Consider the following 17,960-nt stretch of genomic DNA (forward strand, 5'->3'; position numbering starts at 1 on the left):
GGCGCAGTGGGCGCCTGAGGGCCAGTGAGGGCCCTGGCGCAGTTTTTCTCCAGCTGCCCAGCAATTAGTGGGCAGCTGCACTGTTTAGGCGCAAGATGGAGAGTGAGTCCCTGAGAGGGATAGAGATGGCACAGAGGTGCCCGGCCAGTCACAGCTGCGCAGCACTTAGTGCCAGCTGCAGCGTTTAGGCCCTTGTGAGTGTTCCCAGGTGCCCAGCAAGTAGTGGGCACCTGCATCGTTTAGGCCCCTGACATTGAGACTCAGGGCGTTCTAGCCCCAACAAGGCCAGTTGGCCTAGGGACTGCCCCAGGTGGTGGCTTATGTAGGTTTGGCGCAATTGTATGGTTATTGCACTTCTGAATGTATTTCCTTGCATCACGTGTTATTCCTGCACCTCTGAATGTTTTTAGACATCATGTGACTTTTGCGCTACTGTAGTATTCTGGTACCTCTGAATGTATTTGTATTGCATCATGTGCTTTATTCTTAACACCGCTGAATGTGTAGGTTTATACATTATGTGTTTTCCTTTACTACTCCTCTGAATGTATATTCATTCATCATGGGTAATGTGTTCTTTCTTAGACCCCTAAACGCTGGGTGATACTTAGGTGGTTTTCCTTTACTACTCCTCTGAATGTATATTTATGCATCATGGGTAATGTGTTCTTTCTTAGACCCCTAAATGCTGTGTGATACTTAGGTGGTTGTTCTTTTTAGTACAGGTGATCCTAGTGAGGTCCAAGTCCCCTGTGTGACATTCTTCTAAGGTGTTTAGGGTTGCATAGGGGGTACTTACCTGTTTCCAGTAGTTACTGGATGTGATCTATAACTGTTACTTTGTGTTACAGTGATTTTTATACACTTTTATTCTAAGTTTTCTAAGTACTATTTCTATTTCTAAAATTGCTGATTATGACAGTGGCCCATGTGGCCCTGTCTTGTAAATAATCCCTTGTGAATATTGCTGTGCCAGTTGGCACAATGTACATGTGTGATTTCTATCTGATGTGATTTTTACAATACAGAAATTATTTTCATAATAACCTTGTGTGGAGTTCCTTTTGTGGTGTGCCTAGTATGTTGTTGCTATTGTGCGCTGGCGCAAATGCTTTACACATCGCCTCCGAGTTTAGCCTAGACTGCTCGTGCCAAGCTACCTAGAGGGTGAGCAGGGGTTATCTTGGCGTGTGACTTCCTTGCCCTGACTAGAATGGTGGTTTCTGCCTGGCTTTGGCGTCAGCCTTAGCCTACCAGAAATAGCCAGTTCTAACACTATCCTTAACAAGTGTGGCCTCTGTTCAAATGCATTTACCTAGTAGATATCCCTCGCCAAACTCCCCACTTGTGAGTCTACGGTGTATCCCACTGTGACGGTAGATGAAAGCGTTGTGCGCGCTGCCTGGGTATTTAGCAACAATGTCTGTGATGATGTGTTTGGCATCACACACCACCTGTATGTTCAGGGAATGGTAGGATTTGCGATTCCTGAACACGTACTCATTCTGGGAGGGGGGGATATTGCAACTTGTGTCCCATCTATGCATCCAGTGACGTGGGGAAATTGGGCTATTTAATAGAACTCCTGCTTGGTCTGGTCTAGTGCCTGTGGGGTGCCTGGGAAGTGAATGTGGTGATGCAGCCATGGCATCAAGGAACTCGTGGAAAAAGCACAAGAGCGCACTCTGTGACACCCCTCCTGTTGAGGCAATCACCCCCTGGAAACTACCTGATGCCAAGAGGTGCAGTGAGCACAGGACCTGGATGTGGGTGGGGATGGACTGTGTCTTGCGTGTGGGGTGTTCAAGAAAGGGTTTGAGTACCTCAATTAAATCAAGGATGCTCTCTTCATCCAGTCTGTAGTGTGTATGGCTGTCCTCCTCAGTCCGCTGGAAAAGGGTAATGCGCGCACGGAATATCCTCTCCTGGCGTCTCCTCCTCTGTGCAGCAGCTCCGAGTCGCAGCCTCCTGGTTATCACGTACAACCCAGCCATTGTGGAAAAACGTCTGTTTCATTTTGGGATTCCTTAAATATTTTGCACCTGGTTACCTCCTGCTCCTACTTGGTGTTAATTGCGATTCTCTAAATTACGAATTTCGTGAATTCGCTATTTGCGATTATTTCATACATCCCATAGCGATTTTTTATTTTGTAAACTGAGAAATCGCAAAATAAGGAATCGCTAGGGAAATCGCAGAATTCTGGGTCTCGCAACGTAAGGAATCGCTATTTTTGCGATTTCTCATTTTGCTATGCGATTATGCATCATACATTGGAAATTGCGAACTTTTAATCGCAAACGCTGTTTTTTGCTATTCGCAGCCTTTGCGACTAAAAATTAGCTTGATACATATGGCCCAAGGTGCTTTAGTTCAGTGGGCCCAAGTGGGTCCCTGTATCTGGCCTGGGCTCCATCGTGGTCGACCTGAACTTTTTACATTGCCCCGGTCCAGCGCAACCAGATATCCCATTTAAGCGCTATTTTATATAAAAAATTTTATAAATTTATATCTCAACTTTATTTGTTGGATTGTTATTGTTTTTGGTCTTCTTTTCTTGATATAATTATTCTTTATTTTTGTAACCTGGTGTGGAGTCTTTTTGTGAAGTGTTGCACAAATACTTTACACATTGGCTCTTAAGTTAAGCCTGACTTCTCTGTTCCAAACAACCAGAGGTTGAGCACAGGATAGTTTAGGGTGTGTTGTGACTTCTCACACAAAAAAGAGGGGGGACAGGGAGCAGAATTGAAAAGAACGAGGTCCAGTACCCGTGCTCCCACAGATAAATTCCGACACGGAGGGGTAGGTCGTGGTCAACCAGAGAGGCTGGCACCTTACTCAGCCTCTGACCGAGCGGATGTCGATGGAGTCTTTTCTCCACCAACAGGGGTTGGGGATGGGTACCCAGAGTGAGAGTACCTGTCAGCACTAAGACAATCCACACCTTAAGGAATAAGGTACCACAGGTTCACGGGTTCTAGGCCTGGCACCTATATATTTTTTCTATCTTTTCTACATTGATATTCACTCTATTTCTGGTCCTGACGAAGCGCCATAGGATCCTTTAGGGACCACTAGAGGGTGTGAAACATGTTGACCTAGTTTTTTCACTAGAGCACCCATCCTGAGAGCAGCGGCTAGTCACACAACTGCCCCTTGTATTTGTTTGTAGGAGAGCTCCAGGATCCACACCCTTTTAATTAACCATCCAGACCCTTGAATAAATAGAGATTCTGGGTACCGTTTGGTTACTTTAACCCAATCACTCACGTATTTCCCTAGGCCCTCACACCCACATGCACAACTGCGACATCTCCTTAAAAGATCTCCGCTAAAGAGCCCTTTTACGGGGCCCGTGAAGGACCGCAGCTCCACCCACACGAGGAGCAACGCCCTATAATGATACATGACACTCGTAAGGATGTCTGAGGGCACTATATACTAAAGGAGGAATTCCCCCACTACACTTCTCAATACCAACCTACCAAGAGCCTGACCACCTAGCATTTTTCTCTATCATTCTTCTCTATCATCTCTCTCCCTCATGAACCATAAATTGGTTTGCATCTCTTTTTGACTTTAGAGGAACTTTTACCCCAGTAGTGTAGACATGTGTTGTGACTTACCCTGACTGTGGTTCCTGCTTGGACAGGGTGCATACCTCTGCCAACACTGAATACAGCGAATCGTCATGCTCCCAGGCAAAGACAAATATAGGTCATGGGATGGGATGCCCGCGTTGAAATGGATGTCTCCCGGTGCAAGCGCTGTTATAATTCTCGTGTTACGCTGAAAGTAAAAAAAGGTCGTCAGGACAATACCTTTGGGTCTAATAATTTAAAAAAAAGAGAGCTGTAGTTTGCCTTTCTTTGTGGTATGCTTCTCCTTGGTTCATTGGCGCTGGAAGTAGGGGTGCTAAGGGTGCTGCAGCACCCCCTAAGAAAACAAGCTAGAGCTCAGGCGGTAAATGAGCAGTGAATATTCCTTTTAATTTTGTTTTTGTCTTGTCCCATTCGCAGTGCTTTAAAGACAGAGGTCATATGTCAGGCTCTGTCTTCTAATAAATTGCTGCTTGTTCATTTAACTTGGAGAATGATATTTACTTTTCTTTCTCTGACTGCAAATTTGGAGGATTTTGTAATGTGCACTATGTGTCAATCTTGCTGCCTTGTGCGAAGTGTGAAAGGAAAGGGCTGTATGATGTAATTTATTTCTGATATGCAACACAATTTGAATACCTGTAAATAAACTGTACAAATATTTAGAAATATACCCACAGGTTAGGAAAGTAAACATTTTGTCATTCTAAAATATGATGCAAATAAATAGTTTAATAGGATCTAAACAAATCAAGACACTTTACTTGGTGATGCGCAGATGATAAATACTCACTGAAACTTGATTTCCACACATTATGGTTTGTGTGCTGTGTCATTTTAGCAGTAAAATTGTACATCTGTGCAAATTTAGAGGCCATATAAAAGGTAAGAGTGCTGTCTGTAAATCATTGTTCACGTACAAGGGGAGAGGGTCAAACGTAATTGACAGTACACTACCACACCATGCATTAAATATTTGTGATAGTGTTTTCCAAAATTCACCACGAGCTACATAATACACCCTTACAACTCTGGGGCTGAATACATTTGCGACACTTGTTCTTTGTGTGACACTTTTCACAATCTGTATGACTTCATGGATGTAACATGGATGGCAGCACACCCATTCTGAAAATGTTTCCACCACCACTGCTTAGTGTACGTCTGAACCTCAGTGTGAAAGGACTGTGAAGAGGAAAATAGGTAATGAGAAGCTATGTTTGTTCATGAGCTTTCATGAGCGTACACCAGGGGAGTGTCCTACTCTAAGGCCCGTTATTATGAGTTTGGCGGTACGGAATTGGTCACCCCACTCCCGCACCGCCAAACCTGTGTGAACACTGCCCACCAGATATTAACGTTTTTCGTCACTGGCGGGAGATTCTTTGACTGTCTCAATGCAGGGCCTATAAAACAGGCAGTGCAATGAACACCATAGCAAATGGGAACACCATAGCAATGGGAACATCTGCAAATTTCCCTGCAGGAACTGGGGGTGCATGCACACATAAGAGTACACCATGTGCCCCCTTCATGTATCCCCAAGTCCAGAGGCTCAAGGGGGGCCCTGTAGGGCTCAATTGGGCCCTGTAGGCCCCCCCTTTGTTTCCTCACCGCCAAACTTTTCATGGCAGGCTCACCGCTGTGAAAAGTGAGGAGGGAGGAAACTCCTAATATTCTTGGCAGGGCTAATATTCTTGAAGGACATGGCTTTTGTAGTTCGGACTGGACTGTTCCCATGGGGCACAGGGTCAGCGCTGATTTGCATATCGCCATTGTCTAACCCAGGGTGGTGTGGAGTGGAAAAACGATGGATTTGGGCCCAGATCTTTTGACTGGGGTGAATGTGTGGCATTGATCCACATTCTGTCCATCACTGTTGTGTTTGCAGTGGCCCTACCAAGCATATTGCAGCCTCAAAACCACTGCAAGAACACCAGAGATTGCAGATCCCAGGCGGCAGAAGCGGTCCTATGGCAGTCCGACCACCCTACTTGTTATAGGGTGATCGGATCACTGCGGCGGTGGTAGCTGCACTGCCACCATGAGTTTTGCGGTCCATCGAACCGCCAAACTCATAATAAGGCCCTAAATGTCTGTGTATTTGTGCTATTTATTCGGCTTCGGTAGAATTCGAAGCAACCACTTCGACTCACTTAGCTTTGCCATTCATTGTTGTCTTAAGAAGAACTTTTCTTCAAAACTTGTGATGTTTTACGCTGTATTGCAGACTTATTGAACAGAGCTTCTTAAATCATTTCCAGGGGCGATAAAGCGAAAGATTGAGTTAGACTGGGGTACAGAAGACGAAGAATACCTCCACAAAGTGAATACACAAATGGAAGGTGCATTAAATGAAATGAAACCAGACATCATTGTTTACAATGCGGGGACTGATATACTGGAAGGGGACCCTCTCGGAGGCCTTTCAATATCACCACAGGTCAGTAAAATGCTTCACGAGGCTTTCTTTGCAGTGAAATCGTTCAAAGCTAGAGGTACACTCTATTATAAAATGAATTATTAGGTGGCACAAATGCGGATGTTGTTTTGCTGCTTTGTTCATAATATTTTCATAATTCTACTGTTGTGTCTGTGATAGCAACTGATATGCCAATCAGAAGCAGGTGTGTCCAGAACCACCACACCTACATACATGAAAGAGAAAAAACTGTACACATCTATAGGTCACGCGTGACAGTAATTCGCCCCTGCTATACTCGACAAGACAGACCAAACATATATGCAAGGGGACATATCAAAATGGTAACAGCAAAGGGTGACAGAACTTATTGAATGCAAAATGCACTGTTTATAGGCGTAACTAAGGCTCACACGCTTCTCACGCCACGGAATTATGCAGTGCTTAATTTGTGAAATAATAAATGTCAGGGCCCTGACTAGGAGACCTCTGCAGCTTTCACCACCCACTGCCCCTGTCATTGCTGCCAATGATGGTACCAAAAGAACTACCAACTATCTCTCTCGTCTGCAAGTGCGACAGATCAGATTATTCCAGGTTCCCAAAGTGAAGGGAATGGCTAGTGAGGCAGGTATTAGTTATTTTTTATGTATATTGAATTTACAAACAACGGTTGTTCTGCTCATCTTTTAATAAGATGAGCAGCGCCACCATGTCACCAACAAGAAGGGCATGCTGTTCCCACAGGGCGGACAAAGAGAAAGTGGGATAAAGGATCGGGGGATCCTCCTAGTCGGAACTAGAGTCCTCACACACCCAGCAAGCTAGGTGTCATGCTTCATCATATGGACTTGCTCCTCAACGGGCCGGCGCTGCAATGCCCAACAGGCACCCAAAACGGGGCTCTTTAGCGGAGAACCCCCTTCCTTTATCCCTCTTTCTTCTTTTCCGCCCTGTGGGAACAGCATACCCTTTTTGTTGATGACTGTTTTAGGGCACGTATGCTGGACCCCTTAGAAAGCACTGGAGTCCCCCTATTTTGTTTGAGACAGCGCCACCATGTGACAGATTGTTATAAGTGTGGTGTGACAAATAGGTGCCAGTGCCGACCACCGGCTTAAATTAGGCACTGGAATTATGTAGTGCTTTGTAAAAACAGGTATTAAAAACAAGGCTGTAGTCTTTCCCTCATCTACAAAGACTCACTTCCAATGAACATCTTGTTCTTATTCGCGCTCTGAAGGCATTACCACCATATAACAAGGTTTACAGTGAATGCAGTTTTTGAATTGGAAAATATTACTCGGGAACCAATAAATTGGGGTGCCAAGGTGTGGCAGCGGAAGGGGCAGAGTCAAGAGGGGCAGAGTCAAGAAAAGCAGTTTGACAAATGTGCCAGTAAATCTGTTCTGGCTGAATTAATTGGTCACAAAGAGGCTGCATTTTAAAATATCTTATTGGTTAAGAAGGGATCTACTCCAAAATATTTTGTGTGCCCAGCAAATTTCAGAGGATAATCTTGCTGGAGAGAACTGTATTTTGTCTAGTCACAGTTTTGAATCATAAATTACCTCAGAGGATTAATGTGCCCACTGCAACACACATTGCGTATGATGCACATGATAGATTTCTGTTGTAAGAGATTGTTGAATAGGTTACTGTTTTAGATGCAGAGATCAGTTTGTTATTTTCAGTTCATAGTTTGCACTCATTCTAATATAGCACTGTGAATTATGAAACATCATCGAGGAGCTGCAAAGTCAAGGGGTTAGATCCTCATTGCTTTTTTATCAGTCTGTTATTATTTTAAGTTGGCAAACAAAAGTTCCTTTGGGTAGTGATAGAGTTGTATAAGCACAGACAACCCCTCTCACTTCATTACGTTTTAAATTCTGACTTTGTGTTTCATCCCACATAGATTCTAATCTTATAATGTCAGTGTATAACCCTCATTATCTTATGTTACATTCCTTGCAATCATTTGAAAAACGTATATGATTCATTGTCTGTGTGTGTGTGCGACACCCTACAATGAGTAGAGTAGCGTTATAAAAGAATGAAATGCAAAATATATTAGTAAATGCCATCTAAATCGTCATTTGTGTAATTACTCTTACACACAGACACATCTGGCATTCTTATAGTACATCTTATAAATAGGGGACGTGAATAAAGTCAAAACCCTGCCTCCAGATCATAGTTTATGTAAAGTATGTGTGAAGTAATAAGCTATGGGCTTTTGTCTCCTTCCATTGTATTGGCATCTGGGAGTTAAGCTTTACATGACTCCCAACTAGGGGCCCTTTTATGTATTGGGTGCACTTTCCCTGTTTGTGCCCAGCTCACCTTAAAACAGGTGGCCCGGGTGCAAACAGGGAAAGTGCACCCTATTGCATAGATGCGCTGCCCCAGGGCAGCCGCAAAGTTATGCTGCCCTGGAGGTAGCGCATTCAGGTGAAAAATGGAGCTGCTTCGAAGAAGCTGCTCTGTGTTTCACTGTGCAGGCGGCAACCCGTCTGCACTTTTGAGGGGGATTAGAGATCCCCTTGCGGGAGGGTGCAGTGAGTGACTGTACCACTTGCAAGGGGATGTCTGGGGAGGTCCAGAGGACCCCCCTCCAGAGGGCTGCTATCAGGGGGGGCACTGATTGTGCACCAACGTTTAGGTGGAGCATTGTGAGTGCACCTCCTTAGAGCTTCTTTGCCTCTGTGCATGTGTCTATAAATCGGAGCGGGTGCCGAGGCAAAGGGATTTCCTCATTTGCATGGGGCCACAGCCCCATGCAAATGAGGGAACACCCACCCTCTTGCAAAAGCGCTGGTGCAATATGTGCCAATAGTCTGTGCTACCTTCTGCAATACTAATGTGCCCCAGGGGCATGCAAAGTGGCACAAACGCCCATTGCGCACCCGGGGCACTTTGTGTAATACGGCCCCAAGATGATATTTGAACAAAAGAAGGGCTGATGGCCCTTTAAAAAGGCTTTTGTTTTGGGCCCAGCTGGAAGGGACAATTAGAAAGCCCAATCGCTGCCTACAGGTTGGTTCTCCAAACAGAAAGTGAACAGATGTACGGACACTGTTAAATTGTATCCTGGTGTTGGAAAATTATATCAGAACAAATTCAGCATATTTCACTTGGTCAGCCAGATCATAGATCTGGCTTAGATATAGTTGCTGGAATGGAGATCGTGCTGGATGCCCCTCATTTCCTTCACTGAATGAATACAAGAATCTCCTTTCCTTGTTAGCTTAATAACTGAATTTCACCTCACTGATGAGGCCCAACTAAGCTAAAAGCATTTTGGAGGTGAAGCTGGTTAACTAACGGACAGGGAGTGGGTGAGCAGGTCCGGCGCTGGCGCTGGCGGGGAAAGAGGCCGAGTTGCCCGTGACCCAGACCTAAATAGGTCATGGCCTCTGCCCCACGCCCCCACCGGACGTGCGTCACCCTCCCCCTGACCCGGAAGTACTACCCAGGCTGGCTGCCCATAGGGCAGCCTCCTGGGACCTTCGGCCAATAGCGGCGTGGTGTGGGCCGGGGGGCCGGGCCCTAAAGGCGGGCTCGTCTAGCCTCGCCCTTGGTATAGGCCCCGGATCCCCCAGCATGCTCCACACCCGCCTCCCCACCAAACAAGCACTTGGGAACTGGTGGGTTTAAAAAGGCCATGTTTAATTACACTTCATAAACATGACATGTAAATAATTTATACATCTCTCAAATTATGAGCAACATCCCTCCTTTATTCTCAACTCTTCTTCATCAACTTTATTATACGTTTCAGCTTGCATTTATTTTTGCTCATAACTTCTTGCTTCCCCCAGCACCAAGGGGCCTTCAGGTTCGCATCCCCCAAGTAAAGATGCCCGCGCCAGGTGCAACCCACCTGCGCCCCCCGAGCGATGGGCCCCAGCCCTCGGGTCCTTGTCCGCCATTTCCAGGGCCCCACCTCTCATCCACCATGCTGCTAGGAGGCTCGTACCTGACGCCCTTGCCTCCCCAGCCGGTGGTCTCCATCCCCCTGCAGAGAGCTTACCCTCTCTCCCCTCAGTGCTGGCCTAGGGAGTGCGCAAGGCGGACTCCACTCCATTTTTCCAGTCTATCAGTGTTCAAATGTCTCTTTTCCGCCACAAGGGAGACTAGGGCCCTCAGGTCCGTCGCCCTTCCCCCCTGCAGCCAAGTTCATCACAAATGACCAAATGCCTTGAATCCAAGCGTCCATACCAATGTCCGACAAATGCACCCCATCATGGTGAAACATTTCAGATCCCGAGATCATCCTGTGCGGGAGATGTAGCAAGCGGCCCTTTCCTGAGCACATCTTTGCCAATTCCCCGTTGAGACGCCTCACAGACACGTTCACCGGATACGGCCGGATCCCATTGCCCCACCATCGTCGTGGGATCATGCATGACCATGCTATCCTGGCCTGGGGGAAGGTTCGCCCCAGCCAAGCAAATTCTGTAAGTAGTGCCTCCTTGACTGCGAGGCGGCCCCTGTCGACCATGTCGTTGCCGCCCAAGTGGATGATGACCAATGCGGGAGACTGCCTCTCGCGCCCCTTGATGTCTTCCACAAGTCGCCGCAGGTGCCGGATCCGCATACCTCCCACACCATGCCACAAAAACTCCGTCCCTTCCAGCCCGGGTGGCTTCCGCACTCGCCGCTGCCGCAGTCGCACCGCTGCCCGTCGAACGAACGAGTGTCCCAATACCCACACCACCTTCCCTGGCATACTAGTGATCGGAGAGGAAATAGAAAAGTCAGACAAGGGCATGGCATTACATGACGTCATAGCAATTCGGGCCTCACATATCGTTTAAAGCAGTCAGACGACCAACGGCCCACCTTCTTCACAGCCTTGGAAGACAACCCCGCCCCTGCCGCCAATGTGGCAGCGCCTATCCTGAATGAATGGGACGAATAACCAGAATCCCCGAGGCCCAGGTCAACCAGGGCCACTTGAAGTACAGCCTTGAATTGGTATTGCGACACACACTCCCCCCCCCTCATGAATGAACAAGGCCTGACTCTTCTCCCCAGGGCGGATGGCCAGGTATGCCTGCATACAGGCTACCGGGCACACCGGCGCATCTGGCGCCGGGCACAACTGGATCCAGGCCCCTTTCCCTAGCTGGTCGGTCTTTGACTTTCTAAGGAATACCTCCATGGTCCCTGCTCTAAAACTGAGATCCCTGAACTGCAGCCCCCCATTATGATCATTGCGGGAGGATCCCACAATCTCCCCCAGACGAAACGCCCCATAAAAGGCTAAAGAGAAGACTGCAGAAAATAAAGAGCTCTCAAAGGCAGAGGTGCACAGTCGAGGGAGGGCGTCTAGCATACTCTTCAAAGTCCCCACATCCAAGGGCCGTCTACTGTCACGCTTAGGACCTTCCCTCCTGGCCCACCCCGTTAATGCTCTCTTGACTACATAAGACATCCCTGGATCATACAAGCCCGCTAATCTGGCAAAGAATCCCACAGAAGTGACGTGTGTTCTGGCATAAGAGAGTGACCTGCCCCGATCACTGATGCGCTGAAGGAAGTGAAACATAGCTTGATCAGAATGCCAACATGAGAAACCCGCCTCTTGTACCAATGTCCTGTAATACAAAAAACTCTGCTGATACGTTTTCCGAGTGCGGTCACTCAATGAGGCACCTACCAGCCCCGCTAAAGCGGGGCTCCAATCCTCCACAGTGATGGTGGGAACACCGTCCTCTGATCCTCCGCTCCCGGATGGAACCTCCGAAACTCCTGCAGCTTGGAACGAGACAAAGCATCAGCAGCATGATTGTCGACCCCTGGTATGTGTGCCGCCCTAAACATCAAATTCAACTTCAAACATGCCAACACCAGCTGTTTCAACAATCTCAGCACATTCTTACACGTGGCCCCCTGTCGGTTAATAGCTTCAACCACAGACATGTTGTCTGACCAAAATATCACTGATCTGTTCCTGAAGTGCTCTGACCAGACGGACACCGCCACCAATATGGGAAATAACTCCAAAAAGGCTACATTTTTTGTCAAACCTGTTTTGTGCCACTCTTCAGGCCACTCCGCCCCGCACCACTTCGGCCCGAGGATAGCCCCAAACCCGACGCTGCCTGCAGCATCCGTGAATAATCCCAACTCTGAATTGGACACCGGGGCGGAAGGCCAGACAACTGTGCCATTGAAATTCGCTAAGAAATCCCGCCACACCCTCAAATCTCCTTTCACCTCAGCCCGCAGGCGTACTCTGTGGTGCTTCTGAGTTAGGCCTACCATCGCCCTGGCAATAGATCTAGAAAAGGGGCGGCCCATGGGGATGATCCTGAGGGCGAAGTTTAGCTGACCAACCACGACCTGGAGCTGGTGCAGAGTCACCTTTGTACATGCCAAGACCGCGTCAATGGCCTGGGAAAAGGCCTTCACTTTGTCGGGCGGTAACCTGCATTCCCCCACCACCGTGTCAATCTCAATTCCCAGGAAAGTCATGCATGTATCAGGGCCCACTGTCTTGCCCGGAGCCAACGGAATATTAAATTCCCTGAACAAGGCCACCAGTTGGTCCAACGCCTGGTTACAAGCTGTTGAGGCGGCCGGTCCCATGACCATGAAGTCATCCAAATAATGCACCACATCCCTGCACCCTGTCCTATGCGAAAACAACCATTGGAGCATGCAACTCAAGGTCTCAAAATACTTGCAGGAAACAGCGCAACCCATGGGCATACACTTATCATAGTAAAACTGTTGGTTCAGTTGGAATCCCAACAAGTGATAATCATCCGGGTGAACAGGCAACAGGCGAAAAGCAGATTCTATGTCCGTCTTGGCCATGATGGCGCCAGGTCCTAGTGACCTCACTTTATTCAAAGCTACGTCGAAGGACGAGTAAGACACTGAACACAAAGCTGGGTTGATAGCATCGTTCACAGACTCTCCCTTGGGGGCTGATAAGTTATGAATCATCCTGAATTGCCCCGGTTCCTTCTTCGGCACCACCCCCAGTGGCGAGCAGACAAAGCCCGGGAGTGGGGGGGCCTCAAACGGGCCCGCCACGCGCCCCACACTAAGCTCCTTCCATACCTTCAACTCAACCACTGCAGGCATCGCCCTTGCAGATAAAAGGTTATTGCAAAACCTGACCGGGGGGACCCCCAGTGCCGGAATGCGAAACCCCCCTGAGAACCCTGAGTACAAAAGTTTGGCTGCTGCCCGGTCTGGATACTGATTCAGCCAAAAAAACAGTTTCCCGATGTCTACAGGGGTGGGCAGCTTATGGCTGAGAGGGCTTAACCTCTTTGCCCCCCCCTCCCCGTTCTTTGGATTTTTTAATGCACTTGAATTCGGGATGCGAGGGGTGCCCGCAAAAGGAGCATGCGTGCTTGAACTTGCACTTGTCCGCAGGCCAGGTGCACACCTTCCTATTAAATTGCCAACATGTCCCCCGCTTCTCCCCAGGTCCCCCTTGGGATGTCCGAAAGGGCTGCCTATTGTTCTGCGACCCGCATGCCTTGGCATTCACACTTTCTAACCATACATTGACCTCCACCTGGTCCCAACCCATGTCCGGGTCCTGCACTTTCTCCCACCTGAAATCCCTATCATAATCCAGCCAGGCAGTCCCACCATGCGTCGTGTGCGCCTTCAAAATCCTATGCATATAGTACACCAGCGGCCCAGCCAACTCTGGCTTCTTCTCAATGACTACTGTTATAAACACCTGGAAACCAAAGAGCCAATTTGTGATAGATTCTTCAACCCTAGGTCTCCTATCCTTAGAGGAGTTATCCTTACCCTCCTTGTCTTTACTCTCCACTTCCATTCTCTTGGGCCTAATCAATGCAAATATATCCACGAATTCACCCTTCCAAATTTTTTCCCGCATTTCGGGAGATACGTGCGTGGCCAGGCGGCCCGGTTTAGACAAGACATATCCCTGGCCACCACCGGCCATCGCCCCCCCACCGGGCTCTAGGCCCTTCATCTCAGGCTTACCTCCTGAAGTACTGGGGGCGCTAGCAGGGGCCGCCACCACCGGAAGTGCAGCAGGGGCATTCAATGACTGCGCCTTAACTAACAGCGCCAACTGTTCCTTGATCTCACCCAAGGGGCCCTCATCCCTATTCCCAGGGGCCCAAGGCGTGACTGCCGGTGCCAAGGTCGGCGCCACGGCTACTGGCGGAGGAGGGGGCACTGAACCCGGTGCTCGGGTGAGAGCCTTCAAGGCAGTTAAAATTTCCCCCAAAGCACTACTAGGCCCAGCGCCCCCGGATTGGGGCGGGGCGGGAGGGCTTACCACCACAGGCGGGGGCACTGCCGCCTTTTCAGGTACCACCGGGGCAGATCCCAGCGCCGCTATTGCCCCCAAAATTTCTTTCAAGATCCCATCTGTAGGCTCAGAGGCCGGGGGTATCGCCGGAGCACATGGTGCAGCTGGAGGGGCCACTGGCGCTTGTGGCGCAGATAGAGGGGCTACCGGCGCTTGTGGTGCAGATAGGGGAGCTACTGGCGCTTGTGGCGCAGACAAAGGAGTTACTGGCGCTTGTGGCGCAGAAAGAGGAGCTACTGGCGCATGCGGCGCCGATGGGGGAGCGATCGTTACTACCGGTTCCAAAGGAACCCTAGGAGGGGGGGTCGGCCCCGAGCCCCCACCGCTCCCTTTCCCTTTCTGTACACGTTTGCTCCTAGGTTTCTGTGCTCTCGGTTTTTTGGGCAGGGGAGGGAACGCTGCTTTAGGCGGGACCCCCTGCCTGCGTGGGCGCTCAACAATGCTCGGGGGCTCCCCCTCAGGGTCGGAAGGGAGCCCCTCGGCCTCTCCTTCGCTGCTCTCGTCCTCCCTATTGAACTTCTGTAACAGCAAGGATAGTAACTGCGCAATCTCAGGATCCTTGTCCTTGCGCTTGTGGCTCTGCCCCCTGGACGACATGGTATCGCTTTGCAAACCGCCAACTACTACTTCAGGTTCCCGTTAACCCCTCTCCCTTACCCCTCGCCTACCCCGCCGCCAGGCAACGGCGCCGGAGCTCTGCTGCCCTTCTCTAAGGCAGCTGTGGACGAGCGCGGGCCCGCACCTCGCTCTCTTCTCCCAACACCTTTCAAAGGAGGTTGCGGGAGGAGGCGACAACCCGTTCCGGACCCCGCGCCCGCCCCCAGCCTCGGCTAACCCCGGCACCTCACCTGGCGACCTGGTCGGCGCTCTCTCCTCCGCCGCTCGTCCAGATTCGTCCACACTCCGTCTTCTCCTTCGAGGGGTCTGACTATGGGGCGGGGAAGCTACTGGGCCACCTAAACAGATTGAAGCTGGTTAACTAACGGACAGGGAGTGGGTGAGCAGGTCCGGCGCTGGCGGGGAAAGAGGCTGAGTTGCCCGTGACCCAGACCTAAATAGGTCATGGCCTCTGCCCCACGCCCCCACCGGACGTGCGTCACCCTCCCCCTGACCCGGAAGTACTACCCAGGCTGGCTGCCCATAGGGCAGCCTCCTGGGACCTTCGGCCAATAGCGGCGTGGTGTGGGCCGGGGGGCCGGGCCCTAAAGGCGGGCTCGTCTAGCCTCGCCCTTGGTATTTGGAGGTGCTAGTGTTCCTGTTCAGAGGCAGCTTGTCGTGGCATTTCGGGTTGGACTATACCAATTGGAGCAGAAGCAAGATTTCTTTGCTCATGGTTGCGTTGTTCCCACTGGAGAGATTCAGTGGGCACAAAAATGATAAACTGCGAAGCTGCCTGACTAATGGCCAGTGGCTGAGATGTTTGCAATCATTCCACCCGTTCGCGTTGTGTTATTTCAATTAGGCTTCTGACAAGTGCCAGGGGTAAACTAGTCTTCGTGCAATCAGCCTAGGGCCTCACCCACACTTCTTGTTATGTAGTGAATTAGAGTTCTGCTTAGGCCTTAACTCATTGTCGACACCGGATTGAGCAAGGAGCGAAACATCAACTGATGAGAAAATACAAATTGCATACTGATTTCCAATGAAATGCACACGTCATCTGCAAACAAACAACAATGTGCAAAATAGTATACAGGGTAGACACCAGAACACTGCACACCTTACAAAGACAAAATTAAAAGTGATGCCCTCACCTTGATTCTCAGAAACACTGCTATACAACATCATCTAAACCCAGCAACAGACCAAGGACCTGCACATCAATGCCACAGAATATGCCATGCTTTTATTCAGAGACCACATATTGATCCATACACACAAAGGCAGAGACAAAAGGAGAAATACATGTGAATTTGCAATTAGGGTACATATGCCAGAGGGAGATTATGGACACGCACTGAAGCCTAACACGGACCAAGAATCAGCATGAGCAGCACACATAGATAGGCATAGATAGAAATGGAAGGAAACAGGAACACACACCAGCAACTAAATCCCTCATGACCACACCCTCTAAAGGATGAGTAGCACATAAGTCATGCTGCAGAGAGCCTGCAGCAACCCTTATCATGTATCTGCAAATGCACTGGCCCATAAAATATAAGACTCTGGTACCCCCTCAGCACTTTCAGTAACCGAATCAACTGGGAGGGAACTCTGCTTTTTTTATGATGCAGACTGCAGAGTCTCTCACAGAGGCATTCTGTACTGTGGTATCATCACAGACAAGGGCATGGCTATATACTGTTGGGTAGGAGAATGCTGTATGGTGATTTGATCAGGGACAATGGCATGAGGATATACTGTAGGGTAATGGCCTTGGTGTAATAATAATAATAATAATAATGTAAAATCGAGTCTTCAGCAATGAGGACATGCAAATATAAATTGTGGGCCTCGGTATGCCATAAACGGGTATCTTTAGGGAATAGGACACAGCCCTTACTGAAGGGGCCTATTTATAGGTTACAAGGTTCTGTGATGCCGTATTCGATTTTCATTGAGTTCTGGTAAATATATTTCTGTGTTTAGAATAAATAAAGCAAAAACATAAATGCCAGAATGCAATGGGAAACAATGTCACTGGATGAGCACATGAAGTTATCCCATGTCATGCTCCAGCCTGTTTTCTGTTTTGTGGTACTATTGCAAATGATAAGCCAAACCTTCCTCCCAAGTATAGAACAGACACGTTTTTAAAAGTGCCCAGGTTTAGAGAGAGTGTCTGACACAGCAAATCCCATGTTTTTTGTTTCAGTGGTTGGAAGTCAAGGTGACTTCTAATTGAATGAACACCCAGGGTCAAATCACACCACCTACTCGCCTACTATCGTTTGGGGTGAGAAGTCCTGTGTCCACTGTACCTGTACTGGCGTCCCTTCAGTTTCAATGGAGAATGCTGTGAGTTTCAGTGAATGTAGTGACTAGCCTGTCAAGGTCAGGTTCCGTGTCATAGTGTATTTGTTCAGGATCACAATATTTATTGATTTATTTCTGTTGTGGGATCCCACTCTATACTGTGCTCATATATAAATTCAATTTTCATTTCATTCATTCATTTCATTTCCAAGCACCACTCCTGAACAAGAGGTTGGTCCTCTCAGCATTTTCCACCGCCGAATGAGTTGTCTGAGTAAAAGCTTGTGGACATCATGCCTGAATGTCCTCCATCAACTCTGGCACTAGCCTCGGGCATGTCCTCCAATCCATATGCTCTTTTGGCCCCCTTACCACTGCCGGCCCCAGCACTACTGCCAGCACCTATACCAATGACTGTCCTACCTATCCAGAATGTCCACTGCTGGCACCGTTCATACATGCTATGATGACTTTGTTTCAGAACCCTGTGATTCCCTCTGGTGTGCCTGCAGGCCCAGTGGCACCACTGGGCCCCAAGTAGATTACCACCAATGGGTTTTGCCTCTAGAACAGTCTGCCCCGGTGCCAAGGTATACAGTGCCCCTGCAGCATCAGCCAGAGTCAACCTGGCTCCCAACAGGGTGCCAGCAATTTCTGCTCTACCTCTACCTCCCGCATCGCCAGAGTCAGT

General features: G+C 48.9%; 1 protein-coding gene across 1 annotated transcript in view; it reads left to right on the forward strand.

Annotated features, from left to right (window-relative positions):
* HDAC11 (histone deacetylase 11) overlaps window positions 1-17,960 on the forward strand; it is a 258,327-nt gene that overhangs the window by 189,115 nt on the left and 51,252 nt on the right. Inside the window, exon 9 of the mRNA XM_078661452.1 lies at window positions 5,867-6,045. Coding sequence (XP_078517578.1) covers window positions 5,867-6,045 — 179 coding nt within the window. The remainder of the gene's footprint in view (window positions 1-5,866; window positions 6,046-17,960) is intronic.

Source organism: Lissotriton helveticus, chromosome 9 (genome assembly GCF_964261635.1).
Source record: "Lissotriton helveticus chromosome 9, aLisHel1.1, whole genome shotgun sequence".
Lineage (NCBI taxonomy): Eukaryota > Metazoa > Chordata > Amphibia > Caudata > Salamandridae > Lissotriton > Lissotriton helveticus.